Here is a 19771-nt window from a genome sequence, read left to right as displayed (position 1 = left end):
CATAATATTTTACTGTTTGGATTATTTTTCATGTGCAGTTATTCTTTTAAGGTTTCAGGTTCGTTCACCAACTTTCTTTCAAAAATGCCGGGACCAGCATTGGTATATTACTCAATTGGAAGCTGCACAGACTAGCTATATCCAACAAATAAATAACCTTAAAGAGGTAAGCAAAAAAACATATATTTTGGTTTTAGTGTTTCATATTGTCTTACCGGCGTATTACATTTGTAATTAGATTTTGGATATTATTGCTGTTTGTAAGTTTGTAGAAAAATCCGCTTGTTCTTTATTCTCACTACCTTTGAACCTCTAATTCTGGACTGTCCAATTCAGTAGCCACTAGCCACATGTGGCTGTGTAGACATAATTAAAATTAAAAATTCAGTTCCTTAGTTACAGTAGCTAGCTTGTATTGGGAATTGCAGATGTAGAACATTTCCATCATTGCATAAAATTGTATTGGGCGGTCTTCTCTAGTTGAGGCAAACTCTGTGTTTCTCTCAGTGACTTGGGTATTTCTCTTCCCCATGCTGTTTTGAATTTAGAGGATTATAAGCTATGGAACAATTGAATGTTGCCCTATCTTGAAGTCTCACTATTGTTTAACTGAGTGCTGGGTAGGATCAGATTAATGAATTTTTATTTTACAATGGTAAAATAAATTATGTAAGGAATGTTTCTTTCTACAAGTGGATATGGGGATGCGATGAGAAGTTTGAAGTGCTGAGAGTGGTTAATATATGAGAGAGGAAAAGATGAATATTTTCAAAAATTTTCACGTTAAGTTAAACTGCCTGTATTTACTACGCAGTTTGCTAATTATGTAGCTTGGGCTAGAAATGAGAAGAAAGATGAAAATAAATTGGGCAGTTTTTCTTTGTCATAGATTTTTCCATAAGCAAAAGTCAGGAAGGTATGAGATAGATGATTCAGGAAATGGTTTTATGAACATCTGGATATATGGTTTGTTTTTTTTTTTTTTTGCTTGAAATAATTTTACTGTACAAGTGCAGGACTGCTTATGACTCTGTTTGTGTTGTTTTGTTTTAAAAGAGACTTACTATTGAGTTGTCTCGAACTCAGAAATCAAGAGATTTGTCACCACCAGATAATCATCTTAGCCCCCAAAATGATGACACTCCTGAGACACGAGCTAAGAAGTCTGGATCATGTGCTGACATGCTTCTCCAAGGTGGTCCTACTACACCTTCTGTAAGAGAGGCCAAGGAGGATGAAGAAGATGAGGAGAAGATTCAGAATGAAGATTATCATGTAATAATTAGACCTATTTTAGATTCATTTTGTGTTTGAAAAGAGAAATGATATCATGGTTTCCAACATATGAGAGGGGGAATCAATGTGCAGAAAATCTTGTCCACTTATATTTTCATTATTAGTGTATGCCCTTTTGTAACTGTTAATAAGTCAGAAGTTGTTGCATCAAAATTATTTCAGGGTTCTAAAAATTAATTTATTATAGAAAACTGTACATTCTACAGAACAAACTGTGATGTACACTCTAGAAGCTATGTAAGTTGTGGATTTTTAAAATGTGTCCTGGGGCTTCCCTGGTGGCGGCAGTGGTTGAGAATCCACCTGCCGATGCAGGGGACATGGGTTCGAGCCGTGGTCCGGGAAGATCCCACATGCCGCGGAGCAACTAAGCCCGTGCGCTGCAAGTACTGAGCCTGTGCTCTAGAGCCCGCGAGCCACAACTACTGAGCCCACGTGCCTAGAGTCCATGCTCCGCAACAGGAGGAGCCATTGCAATGAGAAGCCCGCATGCCGCAACGAAGAGTAGACCCCACTCACCGCAACTAGGGAAAGCCTGTGCCCAGCAGCGAAGACCCAATGCAGCCAAAAATAAATACATTTTTTAAAAAAATCTTAAAAAAAAAAAGGTGTCCGCTTTCCGTTCACTGAATCTAGTTAAAGTACCTTATCATTGCCTATGTAGGTAGGATGATTTAGGTTTTGGGAGATAGCCAGGTTTTGTCCCAGCTAAACTACAACTAGAATGAGATTTCAAGAAGTGGTTGTTATTGTTTAAGGTGAGAGAGAGATGGAGAGATAAGCTTTTTTTGAGGCTTCAGGTATATATTATAATGAAGGAGCCAGTGGGGAGAAAGATTGAAAATAAGGTCCAAGTATTAACAAAACCATTTATTTAAGGAGATAATAGAGGTTGGAATGGAGCACTCAGGTGAAGCAGTTAACCTTTGATAGAATGAGTTAAAGGTAGGGTGGAGTTTGCAGGTAGGGCAGCTGAAAGTTGTGGGCATTTATGCTTAATAGCCAATATGTTTTTCTGTGTAGATGGGTGACAGGGTTTTATAATCACGTTGAGGATGATAGAGGTTAGATAGGTCTCGAGGAGTGATGGTTTGAAATGTTACTTTGTGAGGAAGCTGATGTGGACTTTATGAAGCATTTCCAGTCATATCGAAGGCCCAGCTGACACTGGCAGAAATAACTTATTAGTGGTACCAGGTAGTGTGGTTATGTGAGTTATCTCTACAGGGTGCAGCAGTCTAGGCACGGGAGCGGAGAATTCTGATGATTACCTTATTCTTTGGTGCTGGTGCTTGGGCCATGGGCTGAGTGAAAACATTTGAGATGGAAGTCTTCTTTCTTTGCCTTAATCTAGCATGAGCTTTCAGATGGAGATCTGGATCTGGATCTTGTTGGTGAAGATGAAGTAAATCATCTCGATGGCAGCAGTTCTTCTGCCAGTTCCACAGCAACAAGTAACACAGAAGAAAATGACATTGATGAAGAAACCATGTGAGTGTTTCACATTAACTACCACTATAAATCATCTAAGTGGTAATTACTAGAAGCATATTAAGTTAGGCCTAAAAGTGTGGATATTAAGGATTTTTTTTTTTTTCTTGATCTACAGTATCTTATATAAATAAATAAAGGAACTTGAAGGGAAGAGTGAACTAATTTCCTCCCTCTCATCTCTGGGTTCCAAACTGAGTTTTAGTTTTTGCTTTAGCTTTTAATTTTGCAATTATTTCATATTTAAGAAAAGTTGCAAAAAAATTAACAGAATTCCTGTATTTCCTTTGCCCAGATTAATTCCCCAAATTTAATATTTTGCTCTGTTATGTTTCTTTTCTCTCTCTCACTCTATATAATTTTTTTGTGAGACATTTGAGATTAAGTGAATATACTTCTCATGTGTACTTCTAAAAACAAGTATGTTTCTTATGTAATTTCAGTACCATTATCAAAATCAGGAAGTTAACATTGATGTAATACTATAATCTATGACCTTATAGAAATTTTGACAGTGATGTCCTTTGTCTGGTTTAGGATCCAGTTCAGGATCACATGTTGCTTTTTGTTAAGACTCTTTAATCTGCTTCAGTCTGGTTCGTGTAGTCTTTTTTTTTTTTAATTTGTTTTTCATGACTTTGACACTTCAGAGAAATACAGAGAGGTTATTTTGTAGGAAGTCCCTCAATTTGGAGTAGTCTGATATTTCCTCATATGCACTTTTGATAGGAATAAGACAGAAGTGATGATGTAGCTTTTTCAGTGCATCAATATGAGGGGACAGTGGAGGGTGCATGTCTTCAATCTGTCCCATTATGGCTGATTGATTTAGAATACTTGGTTAAGGTGATGTCTGCCAGATCTCTCTACTTTTCCCCTTTGTAATTAATAAGTATCATGTGGGGACATATTTGGAGACTGTAAATATCTTATTTCTTGTACTTTAGTCCACTAATTTTATCATTCATTGGTGATTCTTGCTTGAACAAGATTACTGTGTTGATTGCTGAATGATGATTTTCTAATGCCATTATTCCTTCTACGTTTATTAATTGGAATTCTAAGGAAGAACTTTCCCCTCTGCCCCATTCATTAATTAACTAATTAATTTCATTAGTATAGACTCATGGAGTTTCGTATTTTTAAATCATTTAATCCACTTACTATCATAATTTATTGCTCAGATTGTCCCAGATTTGGCCAGTGGCAGCCTTTTAAAAACTCCTGTGTCCTTTCTAGGTGTCCTCATTATTTTATAAGCACTTTCTTATTTTCTGGCACTACAAGACATTCCAGGTTCATCTTGTACTTTCTCTGTCCCAGCCCTGGCACCCGCCATTTCACAAGAGTAAGGTGAGAGTTTTAAACCCCCTATTTGACCTCACCCCCATTTCCACAAATTAGCTCCTCAAAAATAGACCTTTTTCACTTAATGTTCCCTCTTTAGCATACGTGGCAAATTGCCTAAAAAGGTTAGTTAAAATGTGAAGCCTTTAAGTCACCAAATCAGAAATCATTATTAGTGATATTTTTAAATATACAGAACTGATTAATTTGAATTGACATGGAAAATTCTTTTAGATGGTGATTCTATAAAGTGGAATCCACCTTGATAATAGCTTCAATATATGGTTCTATCTGAATTAATTCCTTTGACTGTTAGGTCTCTTGACTCTTTTCAAGGTAGTTTTGAGGGCAATTGGATTTTAAGTAAAATTGGATTCACAGCATCTCATTAGATTGACTTTTTAATGCTTTTTCTACTAGAAGGTGTTTGATTATGTTCCCTTTATATACATACATCTACAATAATATCTTGATCCAAACTTTTATATAATTCATAGAAACAGCACAGTTAATCTTGAGCTAATTTGAGCATCTAGGGAATCATAAATTGTTAGCTCTTACAAATTAAGGTCAGTTCCTTGTATAGGTGGGGAAATAGATACACAGTTGATTTGGATAATGGTTATTATAAACAGCTTTTAGTTAACTAGAACACATTTATCAAGTAGGCCTTTCTTCTCTTCCTCCACCTCAGTCTTCTATGATAGTATTTTATATTTTCTTCCTGCTGTTTTTTTCTTTTTATTTTGAGGTAATTGTAAATTCACTTGCAGTTGGAGGAAATAATACAAGATCCCATATACCCTTTGCCCAGTTTTCCCCAGTAGTAAGTAACATCTTGTAAAACTATAGTACAACATCACAACCAGGATATTGATGTGACATAAGCAACATATAGAACATTTCAGTCACCACAAGGATCTCTTATGTTGCTGTTTTATACCACACCCACTTCCCCCTACCTAACTACCTCCCCTGCAACTACCCATGTTTTCCCCATTTCTATAATTTTGTCATTTAAAGAATGTTATGTAAATGGAATCATACAGTATGCAACCCTTAGGGACTGGCTTTTTTTCACTCTGCATAGTTCTCTGGGGATTCATCCAGGTTATCGTGTGTATAGGTAGTTCGCTCGCTTTAATGTTGAGTAGTGGCCTGTGTTGTGGATGTACTACAATTTGTTCAACCATTTGCTTGTTGAAGGATATCTGGATTGTTTTCAGTTTGGGGCTATTATGAATAAAGCTACTGTAAACATTCATGTACAGATTTTCATGTGAACATTAAAGTCTCCATTTCTCTTGGGTAAATGCAACTGATGGATTGTATGGTAATTGAAAGTTTAGTTTTTGAGAAAACTGCCAAATAGTTTTCTAGTTTTTGCATTCCAATGAGCAATATATGCGTGATCCAGTTTCTCTAAATCCTTAGCAGCATTTAGTGTTGCCAGTAGTTTTTATTTTAGTCGTTTTTTTTTTTGCTGCACGTGGGCTTTCTCCAGTTGCAGTGAGCGGGGGCTACTCTTTGTTGTGATGCGCGGGCTTCTTATTGCGGTTGCTTCTCTTGTGGAGCACGGGTTCTAGGCGCGGGCTTCAGTAGTTGCAGTATGTGGGCTCAGTAGTTGTGGCCCACGGGCTCTGGGGCGTGTGGGCTTCAGTAGTTGTGATGCGTGAGCTTAGTTGCTCTGTGGCACGTGGGATCTTCCCGGAGCAGGGATCGAACCCATGTCCCCAGCATTGGCAGGCGGATTCTTAACCACTGCACCACCAGAGAAGTCCTAATTTTAGTCATTTTTGATAGGTGTGTAGTGATATCTCATTGTGGTTTTAATTTACAGTCCCCTATTGGCTAATGATGTTGAACATCTTTTCATTTGCTTAATTTGCCATAGGCATATCCTCATTGGTGAAATTTCTCTTCATGTTTTTTGCCTATTTTCTAATTGGAATTTTTTTGATGGTAAAATATACATAACCATTTCTCAGGGCAGTTCAGTGGCATTAAATATTCTTTTTTTTTTTGTCTGCGTTGGGTCTTGCTGCCTGTGGGCTTTCTCTAGTTACAGCAAGCGGGGGCTACTCTTCGTTGCGGTTCGCGGGCTTCTCACTGCGGTGGCTTCTCTTGTTGAGGAGCACGAGCTCTAGGCTCATGGGCTTCAGTAGTTGTGGTGCACGGGCTTAGCTGCTCCGTAGCATGTGGGATCTTCCTGGATCAGGGCTCAAAGCTGTGTCGCCTGCATTGGCAGGCGGATTCTTAACCACTGTGCCACCAGGGAAGTCCCAAGTATTCATACTGTTGTGCAGCCATCACCACCATCTATCTTCAGTGCTTTTTTTCATCTTCCCAAACTAAACTCTATACCCATTAAACAATAACGTTCACTTTCCCCCTAGCAACTACTGTTGAGTTTTGAGAGTTCTTTACATATTAGATACCAGTCCTTTGTTGGATTTGGATACATGCTTTGCAAATACTTTCTCCCACTCTGTAGCTTGTCTTCTCCCACTCTGTAGCTTGTCTTTTCATATTCTTAACAGGGTCTTTTGCCAATCAGAAGTTTTTAATCTTTCAACAGTGTTTTGTAATTTTCAGAGTATATGTTTTACACATCTTTTGTTTAATTCATTCCTAAGTATCTTATTATTTTTTATGCTATTGTAAATGCAATTGACTTTTCTTTTTAAATTTCCTTTGTGGATTGTTCTTTTGCAACTACATGAAAATCCAGTTGATTTTTGTATCCTGCAACATTGCTAACTCGTTTATTAGTTCAAATAGATTTTTAATGGATTCTTTAGGTTTTTCTATATACAGTATTACATCTGTAAATAGATTTAGTTTTACTTCTTTTTTTCCAATTTGGGTGCCTTTTATCTCTTTTTGTTGCATAAGTTCACTGCACAGAATGTTGAATAGAATTGGTGGTAGTGGACATTCTTCTTTTTTTAAAAAATAGATTTATTTATTTATTGATTTATTGATTTATTGATTTATTTATTTTGGCCACATCAGGTCTTTGTTGCTGCACGTGGGCTTTCTCTAGTTGCGGCGAGTGGGGCTCTTCGTTGCGGTGCATGGGCTTCTCATTGCAGTGGCTTCTCTTGTTGCGAAGCACGGGCTTTATGCGCGTGGGCTTCAGTAGTTGTGGTACGCAGGCTCAGTAGTTGTGGTTGTGGCTCGTGGGTTCTAGAGCGCAGGCTCAGGAGTTGTGGCACGGGGGCTTAGTTGCTCCATGGCATGTGGGATCTTCCCAGACCAGGGATCGAACCCGTGTCCCCTCCATTGGCAGGCGGCTTCTTAACCACTGCGGGGAGTGGACATTCTTTCTTGTCTTGTTCCTGATATTAGAGGGAAAGCATTCAGTCTTTCACCATTAAGTGTGATGTTAGCTGTGGGTTTTCCATAGATGCCCTTCTAGTCCTGGTTTATTGAGTGTTTTTATTATGAAAGGGTATTGGATTTTGTCATATTCTCCTTCTGCATCTATTCAGATGATCATGTAGTTTTTTTTTTTATTCTGTTGGTATGGTGTTTTACATTAGTTGATTTTCAGATTCTAAACCAACTTTGTATTCCTTGGTTAAATTCTACTCTGCCATGGTGTGTAATTCTTTTTATGTTTTGCTGGATTCCATTTGAGAGTATTTTTTTATGTTCTTAATAGTGTTACACCTTTCTCTGTGGCTCTGTTTTTAGAGCCTGCTTCCTCCTGCAGGCAAAATCTCTGAGCCAGAGCTCTGAAGCTGGAGTGAGCACAAAGGTGTGCTTATTTCTCCCACTTTATTTTTTTATTTATTTATTTTTTTTAATGTCTGAAACATTTATATCAACATATTTCCATACATATTTCCATACAAATACAAATATAAGATTTTTAGAAATTTCATGTAATGTCTGAAACATTTATATTAACATGTTTCCATACAAATAACCCAATGAAAGTTTAGTATTAGTTGTTTTGTTTGTTTTTTTATACTGCAGGTTCTTATTAGGCATCAGTTTTATACACATCAGTGTATACATGTCAATCCCAATCGCCCAATTCAGCACACCACCATCCCCACCCCACCGCAGTTTTCCCCCCTTGGTGTCCATATGTCCATTCTCTACATCTGTGTCTCAACTTCTGCCCTGCAAACTGGCTCATCTGTACCATTTTTCTAGGTTCCGCATACATGCATTAATATACGATATTTGTTTTTCTCTTTCTGACTTACTTCACTCTGTATGACAGTCTCTAGATCCATCCACGTCTCAACAAATGACTCAATTTCGTTCCTTTTTATGGCTGAGTAATATTCCATTGTATATATGTACCACATCTTCTTTATCCATTCGTCTGTTGATGGGCATTTAGGTTGCTTCCATGACCTGGCTATTGTAAATAGTGCTGCAATGAACATTCGGGTGCATGTGTCTTTTTGAATTACGGTTTTCTCTGGGTATATGCCCAGTAGTGGGATTGCTGGGTCATATGGTAATTCTATTTTTAGTTTTTTAAGGAACCTCCATATTGTTCTCCATAGTGGCTGTATCAATTTACATTCCCACCAACAGTGCAAGAGGGTTCCCTTTTCACCACACCCTCTCCAGCATTTGTTGTTTGTAGATTTTCTGATGATGCCCATTCTAACAGGAGTGAGGTGATACCGCATTGCAGTTTTGATTTGCATTTCTCTAATAATTAGTGATGTTGAGCATCTTTTCATGTGCTTCGTGGCCATCTGTATGTCTTCTTTGGAGAAATGTCTATTTAGGTCTTCTGCCCATTTTTGGATTGGGGTGTTTGTTTCTTTGATATTGAGCTGAATGAGCTGTTTATATATTTTGGAGATTAATCCTTTGTCCGTTGATTCATTTGCAAATATTTTCTCCCATTCTGAGGGTTGTCTTTTCGTCTTGTTTATGGTTTCCTTTGCTGTGCAAAAGCTTTGAAGTTTCATTAGGTCCCATTTGTTTATTTTTGTTTTTATTTCCATTACTCTAGGAGGTGGATCAAAAAAGATCTTGCTGTGATTTATGTCAAAGAGTGTTCTTCCTATGTTTTCCTCTAAGAGTTTTATAGTGTCCAGTCTTATATTTAGGTCTCTAATCCATTTTGAGTTTATTTTTGTGTATGGTGTTAGGGAGTATTCTAATTTCATTCTTTTACATGTAGCTGTCCAGTTTTCCCAGCACCACTTATTGAAGAGACTGTCTTTTCTCCATTGTATATCTTTGCCTCCTTTGTCATAGATTAGTTGACCATAGGTGCGTGGGTTAATCTCTGGGCTTTCTATCTTGTTCCATTGATCTATGTTTCTGTTTTTGTGCCAGTACCATATTGTCTTGATTACTGTAGCTTTGTAGTATAGTCTGAAGTCAGGGAGTCTGATTCCTCCAGCTCCATTTTTTTGCCTCAAGACTGCTTTGCCTATTCGGGGTCTTTTGTGTCTCCATACAAATTTTAAGATGATTTGTTCTAGCTCCGTAAAAAATGCCATTGGTAATTTGATAGGGATTGCATTGAATCTGTAGATTGCTTTGGGTAGTATACTCATTTTCACAATGTTGATTCTTCCAATCCAAGAACATGGTATATCTCTCCATCTGTTGGTATCATCTTTAATTTCTTTCATCAGTGTCTTATAGTTTTCTGCATACAGGTCTTTTGTCTCCCTAGGTAGGTTTATTCCTAGGTATTTTATTCTTTTTGTTGCAATGGTAAATGGGAGTGTTTCCATAATTTCTCTTTCAGATTTTTCATCATTAGTGTATAAGAATGCAAGAGATTTCTGTGCATTAATTTTGTATCCTACAACTTTACCATATTCATTAATTAGCTCTAGCAGTTTTCTGGTGGCAGTTTTAGGATTCTCTATGTATAGTATCATGTCATCCGCAAACAGTGACAGTTTTACTTCTTCTTTTCCAATTTGTATTCCTTTTATTTCTTTTTCTTCTCTGATTGCCGTGGCTAGGACTTCCAAAACTATGTTGAATAATAGTGGTGAGAGTGGACATCCTTGTCTCGTTCCTGATCTTAGAGGAAATGCTTTCAGTTTTTCACCATTGAGAATGATGTTTGCTGTGGGTTTGTCATATATGGCCTTTATTATGTTGAGGTAGGTTCCCTCTATGCCCACTTTCTGGAGAGTTTTTATCAGAAATGGGTGTTGAATTTTGTCAAAAGCTTTTTCTGCATCTATTGAGATGATCATATGGTTTTTATTCTTCAATTTGTTAATATGGTGTATCACATTGATTGATTTGCGTATATTGAAGAATCCTTGCATCCCTGGGATAAATCCCACTTGATCGTGGTGTATGATCCTTTTAATGTGTTGTTGGATTCTGTTTGCTAGTATTTTGTTGAGGATTTTTGCATCTATATTCATCAGTGATATTGGTCTGTAATTTTCTTTTTTTGTAGTGTCTTTGTCTGGTTTTGGTATCAGGGTGATGGTGGCCTCATAGAATGAGTTTGGGAGTGTTCCTTCCTCTGCAATTTTTTGGAAGAGTTTGAGAAGGATGGGTGTTAGCTCTTCTCTAAATGTTTGATAGAATTCACCTGTGAAGCCATCTGGTCCTGGACTTTTGTTTGTTGGAAGATTTTTAATCACAGTTTCAATTTCATTACTTGTGATTGGTCTGTTCATATTTTCTATTTCTTCCTGGTTCAGTCTTGGAAGGTTATACCTTTCTAAGAATTTGTCCATTTCTTCCAGGTTGTCCATTTTATTGGCATAAAGTTGCTTGTAGTAGTCTCTTAGGATGCTTTGTATTTCTGCAGTGTCTGTTGTAACTTCTCCTTTTTCATTTCTGATTTTATTGATTTGAGTCCTCTCCCTCTTTTTCTTGATGAGTCTGGCTAATGGTTTATCAATTTTGTTTATCTTCTCAAAGAACCAACTTTTAGTTTTATTGATCTTTGCTATTGTTTTCTTTGTTTCTATTTCATTTATTTCTGCTCTGATCTTTATGATTTCTTTCCTTCTGCTAACTTTGGGTTTTGTTTGTTCTTCTTTCTCTAGTTTCTTTAAGTGTAAGGTTAGATTGTTTACTTGAGCTTTTTCTTGTTTCTTTAGGTAGGCTTGTATAGCTATAAACTTCCCTCTTAGAACTGCTTTTGCTGCATCCCATAGGTTTTGGGTCGTCGTGTTTTCATTGTCATTTGTCTCTAGGTATTTTTTGATTTCCTCTTTGATTTCTTCAGTGATCTCTTGGTTATTTAGTAACGTATTGTTTAGCCTCCATGTGTTTGTCCTTTTTACGTTTTTTTCCCTGTAATTCATTTCTAATCTCATAGCGTTGTGGTCAGAAAAGATGCTTGATATGATTTCAATTTTCTTAAATTTACTGAGGCTTGATTTGTGACCCAAGATGTGATCTATCTTGGAGAATGTTCCGTGCGCACTTGAGAAGAACGTGTAATCTGCTGTTTTTGGATGGAATGTCCGATATATATCAATTAAATCTATCTGGTCTATTGTGTCATTTAAAGCTTCTGTTTCCTTATTTATTTTCATTTTGGATGATCTGTCCATTGGTGTAAGTGAGGTGTTAAAGTCCCCCACTATTATTGTGTTACTGTCGATTTCCTCTTTTATAGCTGTTAGCAGTTGCCTTATGTATTGAGGTGCTCCTATGTTGGGTGCATATATATTTATAATTGTTATATCTTCTTCTTGGATTGATCCCTGGATCATTATGTAGTGTCCTTCCTTGTCTCTTGTAACATTCTTTAATTTAAAGTCTATTTTATCTGATATGAGTATAGCTACTCCAGCTTTCTTTTGATTTCCATTTGCATGGAATATCTTTTTCCATCCCATCACTTTCAGTCTGTATGTGTCCCTAGGTCTAAAGTGGGTCTCTTGTAGACAGCATATATATGGGTCTTGTTTTTGTATCCATTCAGCCAGTCTATGTCTTTTGGTTGGGGCATTTAATCCATTCACGTTTAAGGTAATTATCGATATGTATGTTCCTATGACCATTTTCTTAATTGTTTTGTGTTTGTTTTTGTAGGTCCTTTTCTTCTCTTGTGTTTCCCACTTAGAGAAGTTCCTTTAGCATTTGTTGTAGAGCTGGTTTGGTGGTGCTGAATTCTCTTAGCTTTTGCTTGTCTGTAAAGCTTTTGATTTCTCCATCAAATCTAAATGAGATCCTTGCCGGGTAGAGTAATCTTGGTTGTAGGTTCTTCCCTTTCATCACTTTAAGTATATCATGCCACTCCCTTCTGGCTTGCAGAGTTTCTGCTGAGAAATCAGCTGTTAACCTTATGGGAGTTCCCTTGTATGTTATTTGTCGTTTTTCCCTTGCTGCTTTCAATAATTTTTCTTTGTCTTTAATTTTTGCCACTTTGATTACTATGTGTCTCGGCGTGTTTCTCCTTGGGTTTATCCTGTATGGGACTCTCTGCGCTTCCTGGACTTGGGTGGCTATTTCCTTTCCCATGTTAGGGAAGTTTTCGACTATAATCTCTTCAAATATTTTCTCTGGTCCTTTCTCTCTCTCTTCTCCTTCTGGGACCCCTATAATGCGAATGTTGTTGCGTTTAATGTTATCCCAGAGGTCTCTTAGGCTGTCTTCATTTCTTTTCATTCTTTTTTCTTTAGTCTGTTCCGCAGCAGTGAATTCCATCATTCTGTCTTCCAGGTCACTTATCCCTTCTTCTGCCTCAGTTATTCTGCTATTGATTCCTTCTAGTGTAGTTTTCATTTCAGTTATTGTATTGGTCATCTCTGTTTGTTTGTTCTTTAATTCTTCTAGGTCTTTGTTAATCATTTCTTGCATCTTCTCAATCTTTGCCTCCATTCTTATTCCAAGGTCCTGGATCATCTTCACTATCATTATTCTGAATTCTTTTTCTGGAAGGTTGCCTATCTCCACTTCATTTAGTTGTTTTTCTGGGGATTTTTCTTGTTCCTTCATCTGGTACATAGCCCTCTGCCTTTTCATCTTCTCTATCTTTCTGTAACTGTGGTTTTTGGTCCACAGGCTGCAGGATTATAGTTTTTCTTGCTTCTGTTGTCTGCCCTCTGGTGGTTGAGGCTATCTAAGAGGCTTGATGGGAGGCTCTGGTGGTGGGTAGAGCTGACTGTTGCTGTGGCGGTCAGAGCTCAGTAAAACCTTAATCCACTTGACTGTTGATGGGTGGGGCTGGGTTCCCTCCCTGTTGGCTGTTTTGCCTGAGGCAACCCAACACTGGAGCCTACCCGTGCTCTTTGGTGGGGTTAATGGCAGACTCTGGGAGGGCTCACGCCAAGGAGAACTTCCCAGAACCTCTGCTGCCAGTGTCCTTATCCCCACGGTGAAACAGAGCCACCACTCGCCTCTGCAGGAGACCCCCCAACACCAGCAGGTAGGTCTGGTTCAGTCTCCCCCAGGCTCACTGCTCCTTCCCCTGGGTCCTGATGCACACATTACTTTGTGTGTGCCCTCCAAGAGTGGGGTCTCTGTTTCCCCCAGTCCCGTCAAAGTCCTGCAATCCAATTCCCACTAGGCTTCAAAGTCTGATTCTCTAGGAATTCCTCCTCCCGTTGCCTGACCCCCAGGTTGGGAAGCCTGACGTGGGGCTCAGAACCTTTACTCCAGTGGGTGGACTTCTGTGGTATAAGTGTTCGCCAGTCTGTGAGTCACCCACCCAGCAGTTACGGGGTTTGATTTTACTCTGCTTGCGCCCCTCCTACCGTCTCACTGTGGCTTCTCCTCTGTCCTTGGACGTGGGGTATCCTCCTTGGTGAAGTCCAGGGTCTTCCTGTCAATGATGGTCCAGCAGTCAGTTGTGATTCTGGTGCTCTCGCAAGAGGGAGTGACAGCACGTCCTTCTACTCCGCCATCTTGGTTAATCTCCCCTGGCTCACACTCTTAAAACCCTTGGAATTTCCTAAGTGTGTTGAGAGTGATAAAGGTCTATTTCTCCCACTTTAGATGCTGACCCATTGTGGATGGGCGAGTTGGGGGCTATAGCCTCAGATCTTTTCAGTTTGTCTTCTCAGGCCTGGGACTTCTGCTTTATGAGTGAATTGGGGCAATGGGGATCTGGGCCCCAGTTACCTCAGCATGCTGCGTCCAAGGTAGAGCCTTGGGTCTGGGTAGAAGAAGGGAATCCCTACCTCTTGGCCACATACACCTGACTTTAGCCTCAGCCACAGGTAGCTGGGAACAGGATGAGAAATGTTGATGTCTTGCTCCTCCTGGGAATATAGCCCTTCTATTGGGGAGCTGTGGGAAGTGGGAGCCCTATGTTCTTGGCTGCACCAGTCTGAAGTGGAATTTATGTATCACTGAATGGGGTGGGGAGTGGTCTTGGTTCAAGTACCACAGACTCACTGTTGTTACCAAATTTTAGTACATTTTCTTGAGGAAATGTTTTCATTTGCTATATGCTCTTAGAACCATTTCCAGAGTCTCTAAATGGTTCTTTTAAAAAATAATTTTCACCAATGTCACTGGAAAGCAGATCAGTAGAGCTCCTCGTGCTGTCAGTCCGGGAACTGATTTTAAGACTTCTTTAAATACTCAAAACTAGCACTGATTAGTGCTATTCCATGTAGTACTTTGTCATTTAAAATAAGGTGATTGTGTTTTGATAGACAACACCCTCTCTTCTGAAATAGTATTTTAAGAAAATAGTGTTTAGTCACATACAGTAATTTAAACATCTTTCTTAACCTTAAAGTGTACTTTGTTAAGCCTAATTTACTACCATTAAGTTACGAATTCTTTGAAGCTATAATCTCTTCTGCTTACAATGGTTCTCAGATTTTCTAGTTTAAAAATTAAATGTTGCCAACCTATCTTGGTATTTTAAAAAGGTAGATTGAACATTAATAATACTGCCCATACATGTGATAATGACAAAAGTCTTTTCCCTCAATTTTGTATTTAGAAATATTCTATTACTTCACAGGAGAAAGCTATACACAATTGTTACGAAGTTCACTGAGGTGTGACAAGTAATGTTAATTGTACTTACTATGTGGAATGATGAATTTTGTATATTCTTAGGTCTGGAGAAAATGATGTGGAATACAACAACATGGAATTGGAAGAGGGAGAACTCATGGAAGATGCAGCTGCAGCAGGACCTCCAGGTACTGAGGCCAGGCTCCACAAGCTGTTCTGCCTTCTCTTTGCTCTTCTCTGAATGTATCATATTTTGATATGTGGCAGCCATTGCTCTACATGGTTCATGGTGTTAGAAGGACTATATTTTATGTATGGATTTTAGAGTGAATTACTAATAGTATTTAAAACAGTAATAATAGCTAAAATTTGATGTGTTCTTATGTACCAGGCACTGTGCAGAAGCACTTTATGTGTACCTTATCTCATTTGCCTATAAAATTCTTGGAGATAGGTTTTAATATTATCTTCTTTTTATAGCTGTAGAAACTGACGTGTAAAGGAATTAAGCAACTTGCTGTCTTTTCACAATTAAGTAAATGGAAGAGAGGAATTAGAGTTTTCAGTTTATTTGAATCCAAAGCTCATCATCTTATCTACTTTTATATACTTAACTGTCTTTTTACAATACGTAAGTCTTGTATATCTATCTCAATTATAAGAATAATCTGAATAGAATTGTTGAATCTTTGACTTACAAAGGACCTTTTGAGAACTCATTTTATATGTGGAAAGAACTCAGAGATTTAGTTGCTTAGATCACATAGGTAGTTGTTGGTATAGCCAGACTAGAACCTCACATCGTCTTCATGGACCCAGTTTTTGCCAAAGTACACTGCTCCTCCTAGGATAACCTTACTTAAATAGTAGGTGTTTCTTTTGTGTTCTTGGACCTATTTAACTAAGCATGGGAATCTTGGCTAGAACAATTATCAGCTAGTTTGTACTGCTTCTACTTTACCGGTGCTGCGTCGTGTCTTAGTTGCGGCATGCCAGATCTTTTGTTGTGGCGTGTGGGTTTCTCTCTAGTTGTGCCACGCAGGCTCCAGAGCACGTGGGTTTTGTTGCCCCGCGACATGTGGGATCTTAGTTCCCCAACCAGGGATCGAACCCGTGTCCCCTGCATTGGAAGGTGGATTCTTAACCACTGGACCACCAGGGAAGTCCCCCATACTGTTTGGATGACTGTAGCTTTGTCGTGTAGTTTGAAATCAGGAAGTATGATACCTCCAGCTAAGTTCTTTCTCAAGATTGCTTTGGCGCTTCAGGGTCTTTTGTGTTTCCATACAAATATTAAGATTGCCTTGGGTAGTATGGTCATTTTAACAATATTAATTTTTCCTATCTATGAGCACAGTGTAGCTTTCCATTTGTGTTGTCTTCAGTTTCTTTCATCAATGTCTTAACAGTTTTCAGAGTGCAACTCTTTTATCTCCTTGGTTAGATTTATTCCTGGGTATTTTTTTCTTTTTAATGAAATTGTAAATGAGATTATTTTCTAATTTCTCCTTCTGATAGTTTGTTACTAGAGTATAGATATGCAACAGATTTTTGTTTTGTATTAATTTTGTATCCTGAAACTTTACTGAATTTGTTGAAGAGTTCTAGTAGTTTTTTGGTGGCATCTTTAGGGTTTTCTATGTATAGTATCATGTCATCTGCAAACAGTGACAGTTTTACTTCTTCCTGTCCAATTTGGATTTTTAAAAAATTTTTCTTCTTGTCTAATTGCTGTGGCTAGGACTTCCAGTATTATGTTGAATAAAAGTGGTGAGAGTGGACATCCTTGTCTTGTTCCTGATCACAGAGGAAATGCTTTCATCTTTTCACTGTTGAGTATGATGTGAGCTGTGAGCTTGTTATATATGGCCTTTATTATGTTGGGATATGTTCCCTTTATACCCACTTTGTTTATAGTTTTTAATCATAAATGGATGTTGAATTTTGTCAGAAGCTTTTCTTGCATTTCTTCATATGAGCAATTTTTTATTCTGTAGTTTGTTAATGTGGTGTATCACATTGATTGAGCCATCCTTGCATCCCTGGGATAAATCCCACTTGATCACAGTGTCTGATCTTTTTAATGTTTTGTTGAATTTTGTTTGCTAAAGTTTTGTTGAGCGTTTTTGTTACTACGTTCATCATTGATATTGGTCTGTAATTTTCTTTTCTGGTGGTGTCTTTGGTTTTGGTATCAGAGTGGTGCTGGCCTCATATAATGAGTTTGGAAGCATTACTTCCTTTTCAATTTTTTGGAATAGTTTGAAAAGAATAGGTGTTAACTCTTCTTTAAATGTTTGGTAGAATTCACCTGTGAAGCCATATGGTGTTGGACTTCTGTTTGTTGGGAGTTAAGTTTTTTTATTACTGATTCAGTTGAAATTTTATTACTGGTAATCGGTCTGTTCCTAATTTTCTATTTCTTCCTGATTCAGTCTTGGGAGACTGTACATTTCTAGTAATAATCCATTTCTTCTAGGTTGTCCATTTTATTGGCATATAATTGTCTCTAGTAATCTCTTATGATCTGATGTGTCTCTTTGTATTTCTGTTGTGTCACTTGGAACTATTTCTTTCCTTCTACTAACTTTGGGTTTTGTTTTTTCGTTTTCTTTTTTTTTCTAGTTCCTTTAGGTGTAAGGTTATGTTGTTTATTTGAGACTTTTCTTACTTCCCGAGGTAGGCTTGTATTGCTGTAAACTTTTCCCTTAGTATTGCTTTTGCTGTGTTCCGTAGATTTTTGGATCATTGTGTTTCTGTTTTCATTTGTCTCCAGGTATTTTTTTATTTCCTCTTAGATTTCTTCAGTTGTTCAGTAGCATATTGTTTAGCGTCCACGTGTTTGTGTTGTTTGCAGGTTTTTTCTTGTAGTTGATTTCTAGTCTCTTAGTGTTGTGGTCGGAAAAGATGCTTGTTATGATTTCATTCTTAAATTTCCTGAGACTTGTTTTGTGGCCTAGCATGTGATCTGTCCTGGAGAATAATGTTCCCTGTGCACTTGAAAAGAATGTGAACTCTGCTGCTTTTGGGTAGGATGTTCTGTATATAGAGATCTATATCTATATATCTCTATTAAGTCCATCTAATAGATGGACTAATGTGTCATTTAATGCCAGTGTTTCCTTATTGATTTTCTGTCTGGATGATCTATCCATTGATGTAAATGGGGTGTTAAAGTCTCCTACTATTATTGTGTTACTGTCAATTTCTCCCTTTATGCCTATTAACATTTGCTTTATGTATTTAGGTGCTCCTACGTTGGGTACATATTTATTTACAATTGTTATATCTTCTTGCTGGATTGATCCCCTTATCATTACATATTGACCTTCTTTGTCTTTGTTATGGACTTTGTTTTAAGTCTGTTTTGTCTGATGTAGATATTGCTACCCCAGGTTTCTTTTCATTTCCGTTTCCATGGAATACCTTTTTTTATCCTGTCACTTTCAGTCTGTGGGTGTTTTTAGATCTGAAGTGAGTCTTGTAGGCACATATATATGGGTCTTGTTTTTGTATCCCCTGGGCCACTCTGTGTCTTTTGATTGGTGGGTTTAGTCCATTTACGTTTAAAGTAACTACTGATAGATATGTACTTATTGCCTTTTTGTTAATAGTTTTCTGTTTCTGTATTTCTTTTTTGTTCCATTCTTCTTTTGCTCTCTTCCCTTATGATTTGATGACTATCTTTAGTGTTAGTTTGGATTTCTTTCTCTTTTTTGTGTGTGTAGCTATGGCTTTTTAGTTTGTGGTTACCATGAGGTAACACACACACACATACAGACAGACACATGATTATTTTAAATTGCTTATTTCTTAAGTTTGAACACATTCTAACAACCCTGAATTTTTATTCCCCTCCCTACCCCCACTCCATGTTTAATGTTTTTATGTTATATTTTACCTCTTTTGTGTACCTCTTAACTGCTTATTGTGGACCTAATAAGCTTTTATCCTTCGTACTTGCCTTATAAGTGTTTGATCTACTACAATTAAGATGTTAAGATGTCCGTTAAACAGGAGATCTTTCTTATACAGAAGCCTAGGTATATAGTAAAATAGTATTTACTAAATTTAATTTTTTAGATAGTATTAAATAATGATATAGCTTAAAACAAATATTTAGTGACTCAGGTGGCCTCATTCCCATAAGAATTGCTTTTAGTTTATTCAGTTATTTTCTTTTAGTTGCAAGAGAATTTAGGCTTAATAATATGTGCTGAAAAGGGTTTTAAATATTTTTCTAATGTAGAACATTAGCTAGTTGAATCAGCTGAGTATGAAAAATCTATTCTGTCGATATAATTGCCTGCCATGTGTAACTTATGAAACACTGCAATAATACTTCTAATTTGAGAACTAAAAAGTTTTCCAGTATAATACATTTGTAAAACAAATTGACATTGTATAAAGTTATTACTCAAAACATCTGTTATATATTTCAGGTTAAAGATTTTTAAGGTTACTTGTTCCACAAATGTTTAATGAATACCCACTAGGTATCAGCCATTGTGTTGTTCATTGGGTTTATAAAATGAATGAGCATCACTTTTGCAGCACTAGTCATTGTAAAACTTTGTGGTTATAAATATAGATACAGGGTGACACCAAAAATGGAAAGAACAGCTAATTGGAAATGGGTGAAAAAAGGTTTCAAAGAGAGAGAGTGATGCTTGATCTTTCTCTTTAAAGATGAGCTAAGAGTTCATTAGGCGAACAGGGAAATAATGAGATTAAAGAGCAA

At 37.4% G+C, this 19771-nt stretch overlaps 1 protein-coding gene across 2 annotated transcripts in view; it reads left to right on the top strand.

Annotated features, from left to right (window-relative positions):
* Positions 1 to 19771, top strand: part of TRIM37 (tripartite motif containing 37) — a 125272-nt gene that overhangs the window by 64848 nt on the left and 40653 nt on the right. For both annotated transcript variants that reach the window (XM_059906360.1, XM_059906359.1), the window contains exons 14-17: positions 52 to 166; positions 1057 to 1275; positions 2651 to 2787; positions 15133 to 15218. In XM_059906360.1, coding sequence (XP_059762343.1) covers positions 52 to 166; positions 1057 to 1275; positions 2651 to 2787; positions 15133 to 15218 — 557 coding nt within the window. The remainder of the gene's footprint in view (positions 1 to 51; positions 167 to 1056; positions 1276 to 2650; positions 2788 to 15132; positions 15219 to 19771) is intronic.

The sequence above is a fragment of the Balaenoptera ricei genome, chromosome 20, assembly GCF_028023285.1.
Source record: "Balaenoptera ricei isolate mBalRic1 chromosome 20, mBalRic1.hap2, whole genome shotgun sequence".
Classification (NCBI taxonomy): domain Eukaryota; kingdom Metazoa; phylum Chordata; class Mammalia; order Artiodactyla; family Balaenopteridae; genus Balaenoptera; species Balaenoptera ricei.
Note: the sequence above shows the minus strand (reverse complement) of the source record. Positions and strands in the feature narration are given on the sequence as shown.